Here is a 17,963-nt window from a genome sequence, read left to right on the forward strand (position 1 = left end):
CAGTAGCTAATGCTGCACTCAAGAAAAAGAGGCCAGCTATATAAACATATTTGTACTGTGTTAGCACAGTGATTTCTGTTGTCCTCCTCATCATCATGCACAACAGGATGGAGGATGTGTAGATTAAAGCATTTATTTTATGTCAGGCTTTCAACTCTTCACTTCTACTTCACAAATCCTTTAAAACAGATGCATTAAACTCCTGTGGTAATTTATTTATTTAAATTATTGTGCCATTAGCTTGATTTGCATGCTCAGAACTAACACTAATTTCTGATGTGTCAGGATCCGTGGAAGGGCCTTCCCTGTTTATTCCTTTGTTTGCTTTGCACCCTACATTCTTTCCCTTTGCTTTCACTAAAGTAGTTCCTGTTCTTATCTATCTCACTTCTGTTCCTCAGTTTAATTCTGTTGAGTTCTGCTTTCTTTAACTTTCTTTCTTTTTCTGTTCCCTTTTTGTATTTCATTTGCCCTTGACCTCACTGTTTTTCATGACCAAGTCTCATCTTTCTCCTCTTTAGTGTTTTGTGTCCAGCTCTCATTGTTCACCTCCCTAATTTCTCATTTACTTTCGCATATAATTTAATAATGGGAGTTCTAACAAGTTCTGAAATCTGGGAATCAGATTCTTAAACAATATGGGAAAACAGAATAATATTGCTCTAATCACCTGTATGGGCATTGGCATCTGAAGGGACAAACCTCTCTCCATTTACCCTAGATGGAACCTAAGCTGTTAGTAGTGGCTAGAGAACAATCTTTAGAGGGCATTCCAAGGTGGAAGTATGAAATGTGGCATGAAGTTTTAACCAGACCATTTTCCATTCGCTAGAGAGGATCTAGATTCCTGAGTGAAACCAGATGCCTAATTCAAACTGGTGAAATGAGCCCAGCTTCTCAATTTCTTCTTCTATCAGTTGTGCTTAAACACTGCATTACTGAAGGAGCTTGAAGCTTTTTCACTGTGTGTAGAAAATAGTGACACACAATAAAATGAGTCTTGCCAAAACAGGATTTAAGCTATCAGTAGAGTAGGATTTTTCCATTTTCTTTGTTTATTATTGGTAATATATGTTCTACAAGCAAACCTGATTGGATGATGCATGTTTGAGGTAACACGGTCTGCTTTCAGTTTGCTATTGAGGCAAAGTTAGTCATTTCCTTCCTGTGTGATAGTAAGAGCTCTGAAGTTCTAAAGCTGGCAGATTTGAGGAAGACTTAGGCTTCACTAGATGGAGTGCAAAGTGGGAAAGTGTAGATCTCAGACATTTATAAAACACAGATGGTTACAAGATTCTAATCAGTATTACTTGCACTGGTTACGATCCTTTGCAGCAATATTTAATTGGGCAAAACAATGTTTTTAATGTGTAAATAGGTTTTGCCTCCAGAAAATGCTTGGTATTTTACAGTATTTCATATGCAGTTTCAAAAGCAGACAGAAGCTGAAGGGAATAAGTGTGGAATTCAGTGCAAGGATTTTTCAGCTCTAAGCAATATTATCCCGCAGTTCTGAAAAGCTTGTGTCTCTGTTGTATACAGCATTTTCTGGTTTAGATGCTACTAAGCAAACCTTTGAGTGTGCCAGCTAAAAGTAGTAGTGATTGATCCATTCTTTATGTATGCCTTACACATTCCTTTTTTCTGAGATGGAGTTTTAGATGGATCTGTTGATAGGAGAGTAAATAAAGGCAAAGAAGAAATAACTGGAGAGAGTTCCTATAGTATTAATTCTTTTGTCTGCTTCTGTTAGCAGAGGAATAGGGACTGGAGACAAATCTCTGATTAATTTTGTTGCATTCTCTTTTTTTCCTAGGGCAGGGATACTGAATAAGGGTAACATGGTGGAATTCTTCATTTCTCTTTCTCTCACTTGCTTGGTGAATTAATAGTTATGAAAATTGTAGGAATTTTCTTCCTCTCTTGCAGAAGAAGCAAGATGAATATGCCTCCAGAGCAATTTGAACCAGTTAGGGATTTTGGTTTGGTTACCTCTCTCTCTTTTCTTCTCTGAAAATAGTAGTAGTATTTATGACTATGGCTCTCATCTGCCTTTACTGAAGCCCTGCCTTTACCTCACTGAAGCCTTGCAAATCTGTTTGTGTTTTGGGGCATTATGTAGGTTGTGTGTAACAGGAAGATTGATTCAATGGAATTGAACAGAATACATCTGTGCAAAAATAATCCCATTTTGTATTTAAAGCTTCCTGCTCTTCTATTACTTTGGTATCTCTTATTCCTATTTTTCCTTTATACTTTATTGAAATTGTGGCATTTAGTAAGCTGGTTGAATCTTTCATATAAAGAGGGAGTTCTGGTATACACAGAATGGTTCTTTCATATACAGCCACTGTGACCTAAACCAGTAACACAGCTCAGTCTGTTCAATAGTGCTGCTGGCCTCAAAATATTCTAAGGCCTGCAAAATCTGAAGCAAATAGACTGCACTAATAATAAATGCTTTTCTAGGATCTTTCCATCTTGATGGTTCCAGATGCTTTGCAGTCGTGAAGTAATGAGTCCTACCTTGTCATAAAAATACTTCTAACTAACCTTGTCTTCATGTGGGGACACTGAGGAAGAAGGAATGCATATAAAGTGCAAATTCATAAAGCCAGATGAAGACACTGTCTCCTTGCCTTTGGGAGTTCAGATTTAGCAACTGTATGGCAAAAAAATGGCAAGTATAGGGAAGCAAATTTAGTCATCTTTAATCATTGTTTAAGTCTTTTTAAAGTAGTTTTCAGTACTATAGAGCAACCAGCAGTGCAGCCAACATAATGGGAAACAGCTGGTATGCAGCATTTCAGAAAGCCAGGAATACAAATAGAACTCTTGTCCTTAAGCAAAGAAATAGAATTTCCTTATCACACGTTAAATTGTGACTTTCCTCTAAAATTAAAGATATCTCTAAATCCCTTTGTGCTTTGGCAATTCTCCGATATTGCAAATCTGCACATATCCATACAAGCAGCTTTTGAGAAAATCACCGTTATATGTTATCATGCAAGGTACTATAAGATCTTGAGGGAGAAAGAGTATTGCCCCATGAAGTCTAGAGATATGCATAGAAAGAGGATGTAAGACAATACCCTCAAAATGGTGAGGATAATTATATACATGGTGCTATCTTCATCTTTATTTCTGCTTTATTATCACCCTTTCAAGTGTGATAATTGGTATGTAATCCTTTCCTGGTTTATAAACACATATGCAGTATTTAAGATAAACTCTGTTCTTATTAGCTTACAATTTGCACAAACATTTTGTGTGTTGCGGTTTCTTTTTGTACACTGCCAGTCTGCAAACATCTGTGACAAATGCAGAAGTCCAAAGCATTAAAAATAGATCACCTCTTCCAAAATACACTCCCTCCTGCTTCTCGGTATGAAGACAACTCTTTTTTTCCTGTTTCACAAAGGAGATACCAAGAAATCAGAAACCCTAGCTGAAGCCTGCCTTCACCATCTCTTACATGGTAACTTCTCAGTATAGACAGGCTGACAAGCATTCAGAGCAAGGGGATGCAAATAACTAAGCAGCTGAAGGGTTAATTTCTGCACCATCATGAAATGAATCACAAAACCTGAAGCTTTAGCTGTGACCTGATGATGAGCACTTGATAGAACCCCTGGTTCTGAAGCCTGCAGGCTTTATTCCCTTGATCAGTGGAGAGTGTCACTGACATATGAAAGTGTGGAGTCTGAGTGAGAACAGAGAACAGCTTTAACTGGAAGGTGATTTGTGCAGTTGAAAAATATACCAAAAACTCTAGCAAACACACAGAAAGATTCATTTGTGTGCTACTACCAAGAGGGGGATATAGTCCCTGAGAGAGAAAAGGAGATGAGGGGACTAGAGTGTTTCTTTTAATGTGAAAGGGGATTCTCTCTTTTATTTGTCTGAATCTACAGAGATCTTTGAAATAGATGGAACTCACTGAGATTATTACTGGATTAGGCTCTCCTGCAGTTAAAAGCTATTTTGTATACGAACTACTGAAAGGAGCAGTAGGAGAGCAATTTATTAACTGCTGTGGCGATTCTTGTTTCTTCTTGGTTAATATCTGTTGAAGTCAGTCCAAGTCTGTGACTTCACACCTGTGATTTGTAATGGATGCCATAGTATTTCTAGGACATAGCACAACTTCTCAATGTGTTAGGTTACAACTTGCCATGCTGGAAGCAGAAACTAGATCATTTTAATAATTGTAATAAAGATCAGATTAAGTGATTACACATTGGAAAATACTAAATCTGTAATGTTTCATTTTGTAAGTGAAAACAACTTTTCTGCAATGGTGTCACAGGAAGGAAAGACAGAAACAGGGAATAAGGTCTTCCAAATATTGCTGCTGAAAGTCTCTTAAAATTAGAGCCACTAATACAATACCTTTATTGGTTTCCCACTGAGTTGCAGTTGGCACGTCTGTTTTTTGAGCTGCACATGAAAATTTTGACCAATCACAAGCATTTTGTTTCCTATTCAACATTATATTAAATACTAAATCAAAGAAATCCTTGCTTACTAAGGATGATGCTGTACTAATATCAGCTGTTGTTTCTGGAACAGTTCCACAAGACAGTGGAGTTACTTGGAGGTTATACTCTTAGTCTATTCCTAAGGGCTTGCTCCTGATTATAGACTGTGTTTAACAGGACTTTGCTACCAGAAAATTCTTAGCCACTCATGCACTGTACTTGTTACTTTCCCATTAAACGTTATGTCTCCAAAATAACAGTATGGTTTTATTATGCCCATACGTGAGGGACTATCTGATAAAGGTGTTTTTAATGTCAGGTAAAAAAAAAGCCCTGTATCCATGTCAAGAATTATGCTGATGAGCGAACTCTTTGTTGAATCATTTAATGGAGAAATGCCTTACTAATGTCCTAAGGGAATTGCTGACAGTGTGTAATAATTGCTGGTTCAGTGCAGCAGATTACAAGATATCTTGCATTCTATGGAATTCAGGCAAGTGCTTCTTTTGCACATCTGTGAGCTTCCTGGTGGGCTCCTCAAAATTAAAGGGCCTGCAACACACCTTTCTTTAGATGCAAGAGATAGCTGTGGCTGTAAGGTGACTACAGGACTGGGTGACCCTCTGCTTTACTGCCTTCTGCTCCCAAAGTTCAGCTTCTCCAATTACCTTGTGTTTGTTAAATTCATCTTTGAAGTGAAATACAATTATCTCCAGAGTAAGGGGTGGAGAGTAAGGTTCATGAGAATGTATGTGTACTCCAGATGAAGCTATTTCACCTTTACCATTCCTCCCACTGCTACCTATTTTATAGAGCCATTTCTATTTGTTTAGCTTTATACTGTTCATTACAGCAGTGTCATTTTTACCACATATGAATACTGGTATTCAGTAAGAATTTCATCCAGCTTGTGAGGAGTTTGCAAGAACAGAGATTTTCCTATAACTGTAGTCATGTCCCTATCATTCTGGATCCCACTGAGCAGCCCTGGTCTTCCTTGCCCTTTTGAGGCTGTTACTGATGGATTTCTGTAAGACTATTCTGTGTGTCATTATGACAGAGCACTGACAAACACATTATTTAGGAGATTATCACTTTGGGGTTTAGTTTTCAAAATGAGGAATTAATCGCCCATGGATATACAGATTAATAGCTGGTTTTGCTTGGGGATGATCAGTGTAAGTCAGGCTGCTTTGCAGTTCCTAAAGTTGGAAGCTGAGGAATTTATGCCACAATGGAGAGAACTCTTCTGGCCAAAGGCACGTTCCTTTTAAGGTCTTTAGTTACTGATTACCAGCAAAGCCTCATAAAGCACATTTTTTCTATGCCATGGTCTCTGATGGGATAAAATACCTCTTGAAATAGGAGCTTGTCTTACTTGTGCCACCTGGATCACAAAAGCTTGGGAAAGCTGGAATGCAGAAATAAGACCTGTTTCAAAAGTTAACATTTACTATAAAATTAAGAAGGAAAGATTTTCACAAGGTGTCTTTACTCTTAACTTTAGGGCGAGTTTTCTCACCTCATTGTTGCCTGCCTTGTAACCTTCTCTAATGAGGTGGTTACAAATTAGAAGGCAGCAGGAAATTGCTTAGCAAGCACTCAGAAATCATGTGATAATATTTGCATGCGTCAAGAACGTTTTCAGACTTCAGTGGTACAAAACTTACTCACTCATGCAGAGAAAGGCAAAGTCCGAACTCACAGGTTACTTGCATTTATACGCACACGTCAGACAATGCATACACGTTGCAGAAGGCAGAGATACGTAAGTGCTTACTTATGAGTTAACTATTCATGTGGTGCAGTCATTTACGCATGTTGGTTCATCACAAATATGCAGGTAAAAATCCAGGTTCAGGTCAGTACAGCTGAGAGGCACAACAGAGGTGAGGATGAAAGCCTTAGCTGCCTACAGGCAAGTATTTGTCTTTGCTCTGAGCTCTGCATGTTCATACCCTGTCTGGCACTGCACTGTGTCCTTTGCCAGTGCTTCTATTATGAAGAGGGATTCTCTGGCTTGTAGAGAACTTCATGGAGTTAGCTGAGCTACAGATTCATCACTAGAGAGCAATATGCAATAGCTCACAGACTCAAGATAGCACTTCTCTGAACTGTCACTTTCCAGATGAGCTGTGGACAGGCTGCACTTGAGTTCATCCTATGTGACATGGAAGCACAAAAAGAAAAGGATACAGGATAGAAGCTGTCCTGCTTGATGTTTATTTGCCAGTTGTTTCCCTTGTTAAGGAGGGGAGCCAGAGATGGATGACTGCCTGGAGACACTGAAAGATGAGGAGGAAGCTTTGTGGGAGAACGTAGAATGCAACCGGCACATGCTGAGCCGTTACATCAATCCAGCCAAGCTGACCCCCTACTTACGGCAGTGCAAAGTCATCGATGAGCAAGATGAGGATGAGGTGCTTAACTCGCTTATGCTGCCCTCCAAAATTAACCGAGCAGGTAATTGTTTTGTGAATGGCTACATCTGCATCCTGATCTGAACCATATTCTTTTGCTAAGTCCAGAGGGAGCCTGTATCCAATTGCAGATTATCAAATGGAAAACCTGTGTCTCATTTACAGGAGATTTAATGTAAAGAGAGGGGATCTGCTGCTGCTATTTTGGTAACAACGACTCCTTGCAGTGCTGTGCAGACTGGAGCTCATGGGGTTCATATTCCCATCAAAGCCTTGGCAAATGTGGCAGCACAGGCAGCAGCCATTCCAAGAGTGGGTTTTCAGCTGTCTTGCCATGCCTCGTGATTTGTCATTGAAGGGTCTGCTGTCCCGGCGTTCCAGCACTGCCTGGGAAAAGCTGCACTGGGAGACCAAGTTGCCCACACTCCTTCAGCATAACAATCAGCACAAGCATAAAGAATACATGGCATTGCTTTATGAGTTCAGATGAACTCAATCAGGCAGAGTTTTCACAGCACGTTGCAGTGGCAGAGATGAACCTTAAGCAGATCTGACATCAGGGGTACTGTACTTGCTTATGCTGTTCCTCTTGCTGCTAGGTCACCTTTCTGCTCTCTCTATTTAGGCCGACTGCTGGACATTCTCCACACCAAGGGCCAAAGGGGCTATGTAGTTTTCCTGGAGAGCCTGGAGTTTTATTATCCTGAACTCTACAAACTGGTGACAGGGAAAGAACCTACACGGAGATTTTCCACTATTGTTGGTGAGTAGAATCAATCCCAAAGGAACCTATTGAATAAGGAATGTCTTGGAGACTGGGTTTAATTTTTCAGGCAAGAAATGGAAATAAGAGCTAATTTTACAGTAGCATTTTGCAGTTTTTCAGTCCCCTTCAATACAAAATGTGCTAGCCACAGGTAATGTGTAAAGAAATGAACTTCTCAGTTGTCTGAATGAAGTTGAAGAGCTCCAAATTGAATGCTAGGCATTACAAGAAATCTCAAGAGAAGACTGTTGGAACAGTGAACTGAATTACACTGGTGACCTACAGGTGTGCAGCAAATTTGAAGCATCCAGGTTAATGGTACTGGTACAGATTTGTTTGTCAAAGTTTATGCCATTTCCAAAGGTCTGTTAGCTCAGCTGAAACAAGACAAATGCAAAGAGTTCATATTCTATCCAGACAAGCTGTATGTGTGTGTATTGTAATTCTGGTAATAGTGTACTGTGTAATACTTGTGCTGGTGCCAGTTAGATACACAAATGTGTATTTGTGTATATTTGGAGCCTCTGTACATATTCTGGGACATTTATTTCTTACTCAGTTCTGTTAATCCTACTTAAAGTTACTTTATTAGACACTGAAAAGCTGTTCAAACATTTTCAGTGGAGGAGGGACATGAAGGCCTTACCCACTTCCTAATGAATGAGATCATTAAGCTTCAGCAGCAAGTGAAGACAAAAGATGTGCAGCGCTGTGAACTGTTGGCCAAGTCTCGCCAGTTGGAGGATGAGCGAAAGCAGCTCAAACTGAACAAGATAGAGCTGCTGACCTTCCAGGAGAGATACAACAAGATGAAGGAGGAGAGAAACAACTACAATGATGAGCTGGTCAAGGTGAAAGATGAGAACTACAATCTGGCAATGAGATATGCCCAGCTGAGTGACGAGAAGAGCATGGCTGTGATAAGGAGCCGAGACCTCCAGTTAGAGGTGAGAGAAGTGCTCTGAGCTGCTTTAATCAGGAGCAGCAGTGGAGGATGCTGGTGGCATCCAGCAAAGTGAGACCTTCTCTGACAGCAGCAAGGTGTAGAGCTCTCATGTGCTTTGCTTAACCAGATAATTAGAGGTATTGCTGTACAGAAATGCCAGCTGCAATGATGTGTATTAATGGGAGATAATGTACATACTTGGAATAGATTAACAAAGCATAAGTATAACCAAAGTGTTAAAAACATAATTTAGCTTTTCAGGCTCAATAATGTCTTGGGGAAGTTACCCAGATTTGCACTACAGCTGCTGGTGGTTCATTCAGAAAGGCTCACATAGAGCATTAGAACAGCTTGAGGCCAGTTAGGAAATACAGAGGAATGCTTCAAGTGACATAAAATTCATGCTTATTTGTGTGCTGCAGATGAGATGGAGTAAACAACTGCCCGCAGTGGATCTGGACACTGGGGTTTATTTTTGTACTAATAATATCAGTCATTTTGCCCCACTTCATCACAGTCCTTTGCTCACTCTCCCAGTTTGGTGCTGCCTTCTCTTGGGCTCAACATCTCTTCCCATGGGGACATGGCTGCTGGAGTGGGATGGTTGGGTTGAAAGTCATGTCAGTTCATGCTGTGCAGCAAGCTCACAGTCACCACCTGCAGACATTACAAGCCAAGGTCCCTGGGCATCCCTGTCCTTTATCCTGTGCATCTCCAGGATACTCCCCCACTTTCAAATCTTTCCTCACGATCATCAACAGCTTCTTCCCAGGTCCCCTTCTGTCTGATGTTACTTTTTTTTTGGGAACCCCCTTTCCTATCCAGAAGTCAAAGCCTCTGTTTTTCCCAATCCAAATAGTTTATATGCAAAAGCACAGCATGTGGTCAGCCTTCCCAAGTGTTAATCTATTTCATATCTCTATTTATTGGAGTATTTAGGATGTGCCACTCTTTTTTAGTCCAGATGTTATAAAAATTTACAACCAGCCCATACCAGTTATAGCTAGCTAATAGAAGGCTTCTGCTTGAGTTCAGCAGTTCAGCTGTGGGCATTCAACACCCTGCACATACACCAATTATCTGCTGCTCCCTATCAGCATTCACATATTCAGCTATTTCTTCCACCTGTAAGTCTGTTTTCACCTGGAATCTAGGTGTTTTCAGAGCAGTAAATACCAGAGTTAGGAATGATTTCTTTCCTCTTTTCACTGATCCCTGGCTGCTCTAGATTGACCAGCTGAAGCATCGCTTGAACAAAGTGGAAGAGGAATGCAAGCTGGAGAGGAACCAGTCTTTGAAGCTGAAAAATGATATTGAAAACCGACCCAAAAAGGAACAGGTTTTGGAGCTGGAGAGGGAAAATGAGATGATGAAGACTAAAATCCAGGAGCTACAGTCCATCATTCAGGTATAAAAGCAGATTGCTATGATTAAAATTCCAGCCACATCAGCATACTCTCCCTGCTTACCCAGTGATTCAGCAGGCTTCAACCACTCCTTGCCTGCAGGCACCTCCACACTTTCCTTCTGTCCTGTCTCATGTACCCTGCATCTGCTCTCCTGCCTTCCTGGCTACCCTTTAGGAGTCAGTGTCTGGAGGAGACAGAGAAGAAGCAGGTGGTAGCAGCTCCCATCTAAGGGATGGGGATTTGAGTATACAACAGGGAAACTGGTGACAATTTCAAGGGCAAGTGGCATGGTCTCTCACCTCAAACACAACACATACTCTTGTTACAGCACTAGGGAGCATTGGGTGAAACCACTGCCTGCAAAGCTGCAATAAACAGAAGTGCAAAGTTTGGATAAACAGCAGGTTCTTCTATAGCTCCCAGCTGTCCATAGTACTCCTTGTACATACATGAGGAGTTCTACTGAAAAAACAAAGTTGTCATCTCATAAATCAAGCTGTACATGAGAGATTGGCTATTTCAAGGTGCAGAGTGCAGCTCTTTAATTGCCGAGCATTCAACTCCCTGTTTTACCCCTGTTGTGGTTCTTTGTACTGCTCTGTCACTATGTTAAATAGCCTGAGAGTGGCTCTGTGCACCCTGCTTTAGGATATTGTCATATCTGTGCTAAAACATCTTGATGAAGCACAGGGTAATAAAGGTTTCTGTACTTGGGTGGTCACTAGTTACCAGAATGCATTGTACAACACTGCTGTAACCTGCACAGGGATCTTAACTAACCTTCTTTGGGCAGATAGGGAAAAAGGATGATATGCAGCAAATTTAGCACTGTGTTACTTGATGAAGAGCTTAGCCAAATATTGGGAGATATGGAAGAGTGCTCAGCACTTTGCTGGAAAAGGTTTATGGCATTTTAAAATAACACTTAGAAATTATCAATACAATGTATTTCAGAAATGGCTGTAGACTCCAGCAGTGCCTAACAATTCCCATTTCTAACACAAATCCAATTCAAAGATTGAAGAAGAGTGCAGTATAGAAGGTCCTGGAAGTTCTTGTCCACATAGAATCTCTTATATTAATTGAAGTGGTCTTATAGCACCTAAAGAAACAGATAAATAATCATGAAATAGCTAAAACCAGGACTGAAGTTGAAGTTATAGTTGAAGATGTCCCTGCTCATTGAAGGGGGTTTGGACTAGGTGACCTTCAAAGGTCCCTTCCAACTCAAACTGTTCTATGTTTCTGTGTAATTATCCTAAGTGAAAACAAATCAGCAAAGGCAGTTTGGTTTAGAAATACTTGGGTGTACTTTAGGTATATTGTGTAACCAAAACGTCACTGAAATTCCCAACTTACTGTCGGTATTTTAGAAACAAATATGCATATTACTTGCATTTTATGCCTTTTCCATCTTCCATCGATGGATAATTTTGGAAGGCAATTTCTTTGTTGCAACCTGCTCTGGTAATCTTGTTAATACTAAATCTGAAGGAAAACATATTGCAGGACACTATAGAAAATGAAGCAGTGGTACAAGCTACTCCAGGCAGCTTAATATTCTCTGAGCACAGCCCTGCAAAGCCTATGCATGCTCTCCAAATCCCCCTGAATGTTTTCTTAGGCCCCGCTCTTTGGCAAAGGGTGATTTTTGTGCTCAGTGAGAGCTGATTAATAGAGAAGAGTTTTGAATGCAGGGCTTGGAGTGAAGAATTGTCACTGCATCCAAAATGGATCAAATTATAGCCAGTACAATAAAGCAGTTCCTTCATCAGACTATTCTGACAGCAAGGCAACCTTTATTCATCTTTTGTGACACCATTGTAAAATATGAACAAATGTCCACTTCTTCTCCTGCTTTTCCATTGCCATACCAGGTGCATTTTCTGTTCTTCTTGCTTGTTACTGTCTTTGTTACTCTTCTCCCAGTGATCCTGTTTTCTCTTTCCCTGGTCTGCCTCTTAAAAACATCTTTCTTCAGGCTGACAAGCGGAGTCTGCCAGATTCAGACAAGGCCATTCTGGATATTCTGGAACATGACCGTAAGGAGGCACTAGAAGATCGTCATGAGTTGGTCAACAAGATCTTTAATCTCCAAGAAGAGATTCGTCATGTGGAAGACTTGAGAGACAAGGTGAGAAATGGAAGGATAGAGTGATGGAGTGTCTCAGGCTAGTGCTCAAAAGACCTCTGAGAGCAATGGAAGTTAATAGTGTGTCATTTCCAGTATCTTGAAGAGAAAGAAGATTTGGAGTTAAAGTGTTCAACACTAGGAAAAGACTGTGAGATGTACAAGCACCGAATGAACACTGTGATGATACAGCTAGAAGAGGTGGAAAAGGAGCGAGACCAGGTATCTAACAGTTAAAGTGGGGAAAATTTGTAGCAAAAGCCTGTACCTCGTGTGGCACTTCGGGGAATTGTGGGTTATTGGACCCAAAATACCATTAAAAATCAGCAGTTACAAGAAATTGCTACTTGTTAGAATTTGCATTACAGTAATTAACCATAGTATAATACCGAGTTGTTTCCATTGTGTAGCATTTGGCAAGCAGGGCCAAGATCTTAACAACAGCTACTGCAGGCTTTATATTATAGTGTCAAGTCATCTGGTTTGCACTCCGGAGCATTTTGCCACCACCCAAGAGGGAGCTGGAAATGAAGCGCCCTCATCATTGTGATTTCTAATGGTACTACTGCGGCACATCCTGGTCCTGACTGCTGTGTTAAGTTCTGAATGGTTTCCAGTTCTCAAGTCCCTGTTCCAAACACCTTTGCTAACAAAATCAACAGGAGAAGGTATCTGGTGCTCAGGTGCGTAAGAGGTTTCTTCTCTCCCCTGCAGGCATTTCGCTCACGTGATGAGGCTCAGACACAGTATTCACATTGTCTGATTGAAAAAGATAAATACAGGAAGCAGATTCGAGAGCTGGAGGAGAGAAATGATGAACTCCGAATTGAGGTGGTTCGGAAAGAAGCTTGTATTGTTAACCTGGAGTGCAAGCTCCGACGGCTCTCCAAGGATAATAACTTTCTCGACCAGGTAGGGGTGAGGCAGACAGACATGAGTTCTTTATTCAAGACCCGCTTTTAAAGCATTCTTGTGGGGAAGAGAGAGAGGACTTCTTTAATCCCCTCCATGAGTTACTTGAACAAAATAACCCCCTTCAACTAAATGTCAGTGGTGTGAGTTATTCAATACAATGGGGTTCAAGTCTGTGTCATGCATATAGCTTATCAAAGTCTGGAATTCCATGACTTCATTATAAGTGGGATGGAAAGAAATGCATAAAGACGATTTTGACACTGGCATAGAAATTACAAATACTTTTGAGGAATGTGCTCCAGTGAACAGAAATCCGCACAAATGGCAATCTAGGTTACTGCTTTGGGTCTGGAACATCAGCTCCTGATGCACTGGAGTCAGAGGAAGTTCAGTCAGATTACTCTAAAAGGGAGGTCATGAGGAGTTGTACCAAAACGTGGTCTCAAAAGTAAAGTGTTTCCTTCTGATCTTCAGAGTTTACCACGGAATCTACCCATCACCATTATCTCCCAGACCTTTGGGGCTCCTAGCCCAAAAGCCAATGGTCAGGAAGCAGATGACTCCTCCACTTCTGAAGAGTCTCCAGAAGACAACAAATTCTTCTTGCCTGATCAAGCTCGACTCAAGAGAAGACTGAATCTAAAGGGAATCCAGGTGTGTCTTAATATAAGGTGTAAAGACATAGTGCAGGGACTGTTAGAAGTAAGAGACATAATACATGTTGCTGTCATGCCTCTCAAAGTGTGTTATAAAGACAAGAATAGATCTGTATATGACAGTGAGCTGTCAGGTTTTGCCTTGTGGTGATTTGCATCTTGAGGAGCAATACAATCAGGCTTCATAGACCATTTTCTGTCCCTTCTCCCCATTTTGTGCATTCTCCTTGCTCCTGCTGCTCATTCACATTCCTGGAGCGTTGTCAATATATTGATTCTTTGCCTCCTTAACAGCAGAGGAAGAAAAAATGACATAATGCCTGAAGTCCAGCACACAAGTATCTGAAGGTAGATAAAGAAGCATTGGTGGGAAAGTTCACATCAGCTGGAAGGACTAATAGAGATGGACACAATCTAGAGCAAAATTATCTGCCTTAATTTAGAATTGAATTATAGCCATTTCCTCTCACTTAAGATTGAGGGGTAGCATGAGTTAGGTCCACCATTTCCTCAACCAGCTACATTCATACAGATATTATCTGATGCTATATTCATGCACTGTAAAAAAAAATACAGTCTAATATTTGGGGGTTTGAGGTTCCCTTTCCTTTCCTCTGCGTTTGAATTCTCCCTGCCCTTTGTAACTTTCCTGAGCTCTGACTGTCATTATTACTTATGGCAGTAGAGCTGCATTTTTCACATTACACACTCCAAAAGGATGCCTGTTGTGTTAACAGCTGCCTGAAACCAGTCCCAAGGCACCCACTTCACCTTTTGTCTCTTTGTTCCCTCAGCAGAATCTGGATATTGCAGTGTATTTGAGCTGGGCTTTTAAAGGTAGTTCGGTAACTAACTCTTGTTCACTGCAGTGGCATCTAGATACCAAATTGTCTTCTAAATTTTGGGTCCTGTGTAAATGATGGGAAATATTTTGGAGCAGAACAGTTAAAATTGGGAGTGAAAATACCTGTGGCAAATATTCTGCATTTATGCTTATTTTTGTCCTCTTTCTTTTAGATAAATCCAAGAGCTAAATCCCCTGTCAGCATGAACAAAACATCAGAGTTTCAAGGTCAGAAAGAGCACCCATGTCCTTATTCCTTTTCTGTTGCTTTGTCTCATTCACTTAATCTCATTAAGTTGTTTTAACAAACGTGCCAACCAGGGAACTTCTTAACTAAGTCCAAGTCAGCAAAATGGACAGTTTCTGTCATAGTTAACAATGACGTTATTTAAAGTAGTCAAGTGTTCTACCTGGATGTCCTCTGCATCCAAAGATACCTCCACAGACGTGCAATGTTACATTCCATAGACTACCTAAATTTTCTGTTTACTCAATTTTCCTTTTAGTTTACAAAAACTTTAGTCCCCTGTACTGAAAGTCATTATATTGTTGTCTTGTTGCTGTCGGGAAAACCATTAAAGCTCAAAAGACCCTCATCTAGTGATCATCTATTAATTCCTTTGTCCTTTTGCAAAAGGGAATGACTTTGAAATGTAAAGCATTGTAGAGGTTAGAGGAAGCGGGTGACCCACCCATCAGCCAGCTGCCAAGTTACCAGATCTGTTGCTGTATACTCGTGTTTGTGCTACTCCCAATTCCTCTTATTTATGTGATACTGTTCTCAAACCAAACACCATCTGAGGCAGCACTTCCTTTATTTGTTATGTGCAGCAGCATGCTCGCTGGTGTACAGAATATGATGGGAAACTGCTGCAAGATATTGCATGTTAAACAGTACGTTTAGTATTGGGTAGTGTGCAACATTAGTATAAATTAGAGGTGCAGAGGAAAGGCAGGAGGCCACAAAGACGTTCACACTGTGTTACCTGAGGCTGCTGAGGGATCTCAAGCTTCTCAGTCCCTGTTGTAATTCTTTTGCTGTAAAAAAAAGCATAATTCAGTGAGTCAACCTTATTGCAGACTGCCAGATTCAGATGATGAAGTTATACATTAAAAAGCCCTTCTTTAATTTGTCAAAAAGTATACATAGATCTAATAAAAACATACAGGATGGAGTTGAAAGAAAAGGTTAGTGAGAAGCTGTGCAGAGTGGGGAGTATTTCTGTTCTTTGTTCGAAGCTGATGGGGAAGTAAAGGCAGCCACAGCTGCCAGAACACAGCGTGCTTGCTGGAGCCTCTGTCCAGTAGTAAAAGGAGGGGGAAACAAGATAAGGTGATATAGAAAGATAACCCAAGCGTTGCTGCAAACCTGTGAAAGAGTCTGTATTGAAATTGATCTGAGATCATTTTATCTGTATTTCTCTCTATGGGTGAGCACAGCAGTCAGAGCTCAGGATGAAGATGGGGCTGATGCCAGCAATGGCCGCACGGACACAAGTTCCTCTGTTTCCATCAGTAACTCCATCAGCAGCTGTGAAGTCAGCAAGATTGTAAGGAGCCTTCAGATGCCCCTTGCCTGTCTATGACTGCCTCTCTTCATGTGGTTCGGTGCTTTCACAGCCCAGTATTAGCACTTCACTAACATCCCAGCTGTGATCACATTCAAGGCCCTTGTCAGAAGCTCCCTTAATCCTTTTACCAGCATTTTGTTCAAACCATGTTATTAGCCTTTTCCCAAATCCCACAATTGGTTTATATTTATTTAAAGATATTTCAAAGGTATTTATGACCTCTCGCTGTCTCCTCATGGCATTTCACATTTACTGTTAGAAGGAAGAGATTTTCTTTAAAAGCTGCTTTGAAATTTGTTTAAGAAACATTTCAGGGTGGTTTTTTTTTCAGTTCTCTAATGCTTTTCCTGTCTATAAGTAACAGTGAGTGAGAAAAGGGGTGCACATCACAGCTGGAAATTTCTGCATACTATAGCCAAATCATTTCTTTCCTGCTTGCTGTATCCCCATAATCTCTCAAGGTAGTTATTCCATTGTACGTATGTGAGCACTGGCACAGCAGGACAAGCAGACAGACAGAGTGCTCTTGCAGAGTGTTAATAACAAAGAACAAAACATCTTTCTAGAGGACCGTGAAAAATGCTGCCCCAGGAAATTGAAATTATACCCAAGAATAGCCAGGAAAAAACTCCCTGCAATTTGTAATAAGATTAGCTTAGTTAGGAATATTCTCTGGAATATGTTGGGTGTTTAGATGACATATACTACCTTTCCTCTAGTTTTCAGGAAGTTTAGTTTCCAGTCTACTAGATTAATTCAGAGGTTAGTTTCCAGTCTACTAGATTAATAATTTAATGTATGGAGACCTATATTTTTCTTCCTCATTCCTACTATTTATATATAAATAAGTATGCAATAAGTACACATACATTCAACTTTTCATCTGCTTCCTCCTATATGTCAGCTGTGCAACACAGACCACAGCTCAAGGGCAGAATGAAAATTACTTGATAAATCAGCCAGCCATGTGGTCATAGAAGAAAATGCTGTACATATTGCTAAAATACTGGAATATATTAATAGAATGCTCTTGTATGTACCATTCTGTGCATCAAGAATCAATTTTTCTTACTGTTGTGTGTGCTTCTGTGTGCAAAGTACCACTGGCAAGCTAGCAGGCTAATGCTGCTGTAGGTTAGAAATTATAGCACTTAAGACACGTAAGCTTTCTGTTGCTTTCTCTTTTTAAAGCAAACCCTGAGGAATCGCAATGACAGTATCATGTCTACCACTCCTGAGCCTCCAGGAAATGATTCAATAGTCCGTCGTGTCAAAGAGGACACCCCTCACTGCAGGTAGGTAGCCATGCTGGTGAAATACGCTCGGAACCTGTTGTCACAAGGAGGAGGTTAAACAGAGCTGTAGAACGTAGAATCATTGAATGGTTTGGTTGTAAAGGACCTTAAAGATCATCCAATTCCAACCCCCTGCCATAGGCAGGGACACCTTTCAATAGACCAGGTTGCCCAAGGTTCTGTCCAACCTGTCCTTGAACACTGCCAGAGATGGGGCATGTCCTTGTGTCTGTCTCTAGCTAGAAAGCTATTAGGCAGTAGGACTGACTTGCTAAACTTCTCAAGGATGCAGTCCTTCATCCCTCATTTTGTCCAAAACACTCAGGAGTTCTGATGGTTCATCTGGGGTGAATGACAAAATAATACCACTGCTACACTGAGTTTTTTAACAGTATTGAAATGACAGTCACAAATGCTGTTGGAGAATGTGCTCTACTTTGTAGACTGATACAGCTTCACTCAGCCCCGTGCTGCCTATGACTGTGGCCCTGTCCTTTCTCCTTCACTCAGAGCCCCTCCTTCTACTCTT

At 40.7% G+C, this 17,963-nt stretch overlaps 1 protein-coding gene across 1 annotated transcript in view; it reads left to right on the plus strand.

Annotated features, from left to right (window-relative positions):
• CARD11 (caspase recruitment domain family member 11) overlaps positions 1-17,963 on the plus strand; it is a 45,328-nt gene that overhangs the window by 12,617 nt on the left and 14,748 nt on the right. The window contains 11 exon segments of the mRNA XM_005145260.4: positions 6,732-6,944; positions 7,527-7,664; positions 8,289-8,614; positions 9,842-10,021; positions 12,004-12,156; positions 12,250-12,375; positions 12,868-13,065; positions 13,543-13,722; positions 14,742-14,796; positions 16,009-16,118; positions 17,331-17,434. Of these exon segments, the coding sequence (XP_005145317.3) occupies positions 6,732-6,944; positions 7,527-7,664; positions 8,289-8,614; positions 9,842-10,021; positions 12,004-12,156; positions 12,250-12,375; positions 12,868-13,065; positions 13,543-13,722; positions 14,742-14,796; positions 16,009-16,118; positions 17,331-17,434 (1,783 nt within the window).

The sequence above is a fragment of the Melopsittacus undulatus genome, chromosome 8 (genome assembly GCF_012275295.1).
Source record: "Melopsittacus undulatus isolate bMelUnd1 chromosome 8, bMelUnd1.mat.Z, whole genome shotgun sequence".
Lineage (NCBI taxonomy): Eukaryota > Metazoa > Chordata > Aves > Psittaciformes > Psittaculidae > Melopsittacus > Melopsittacus undulatus.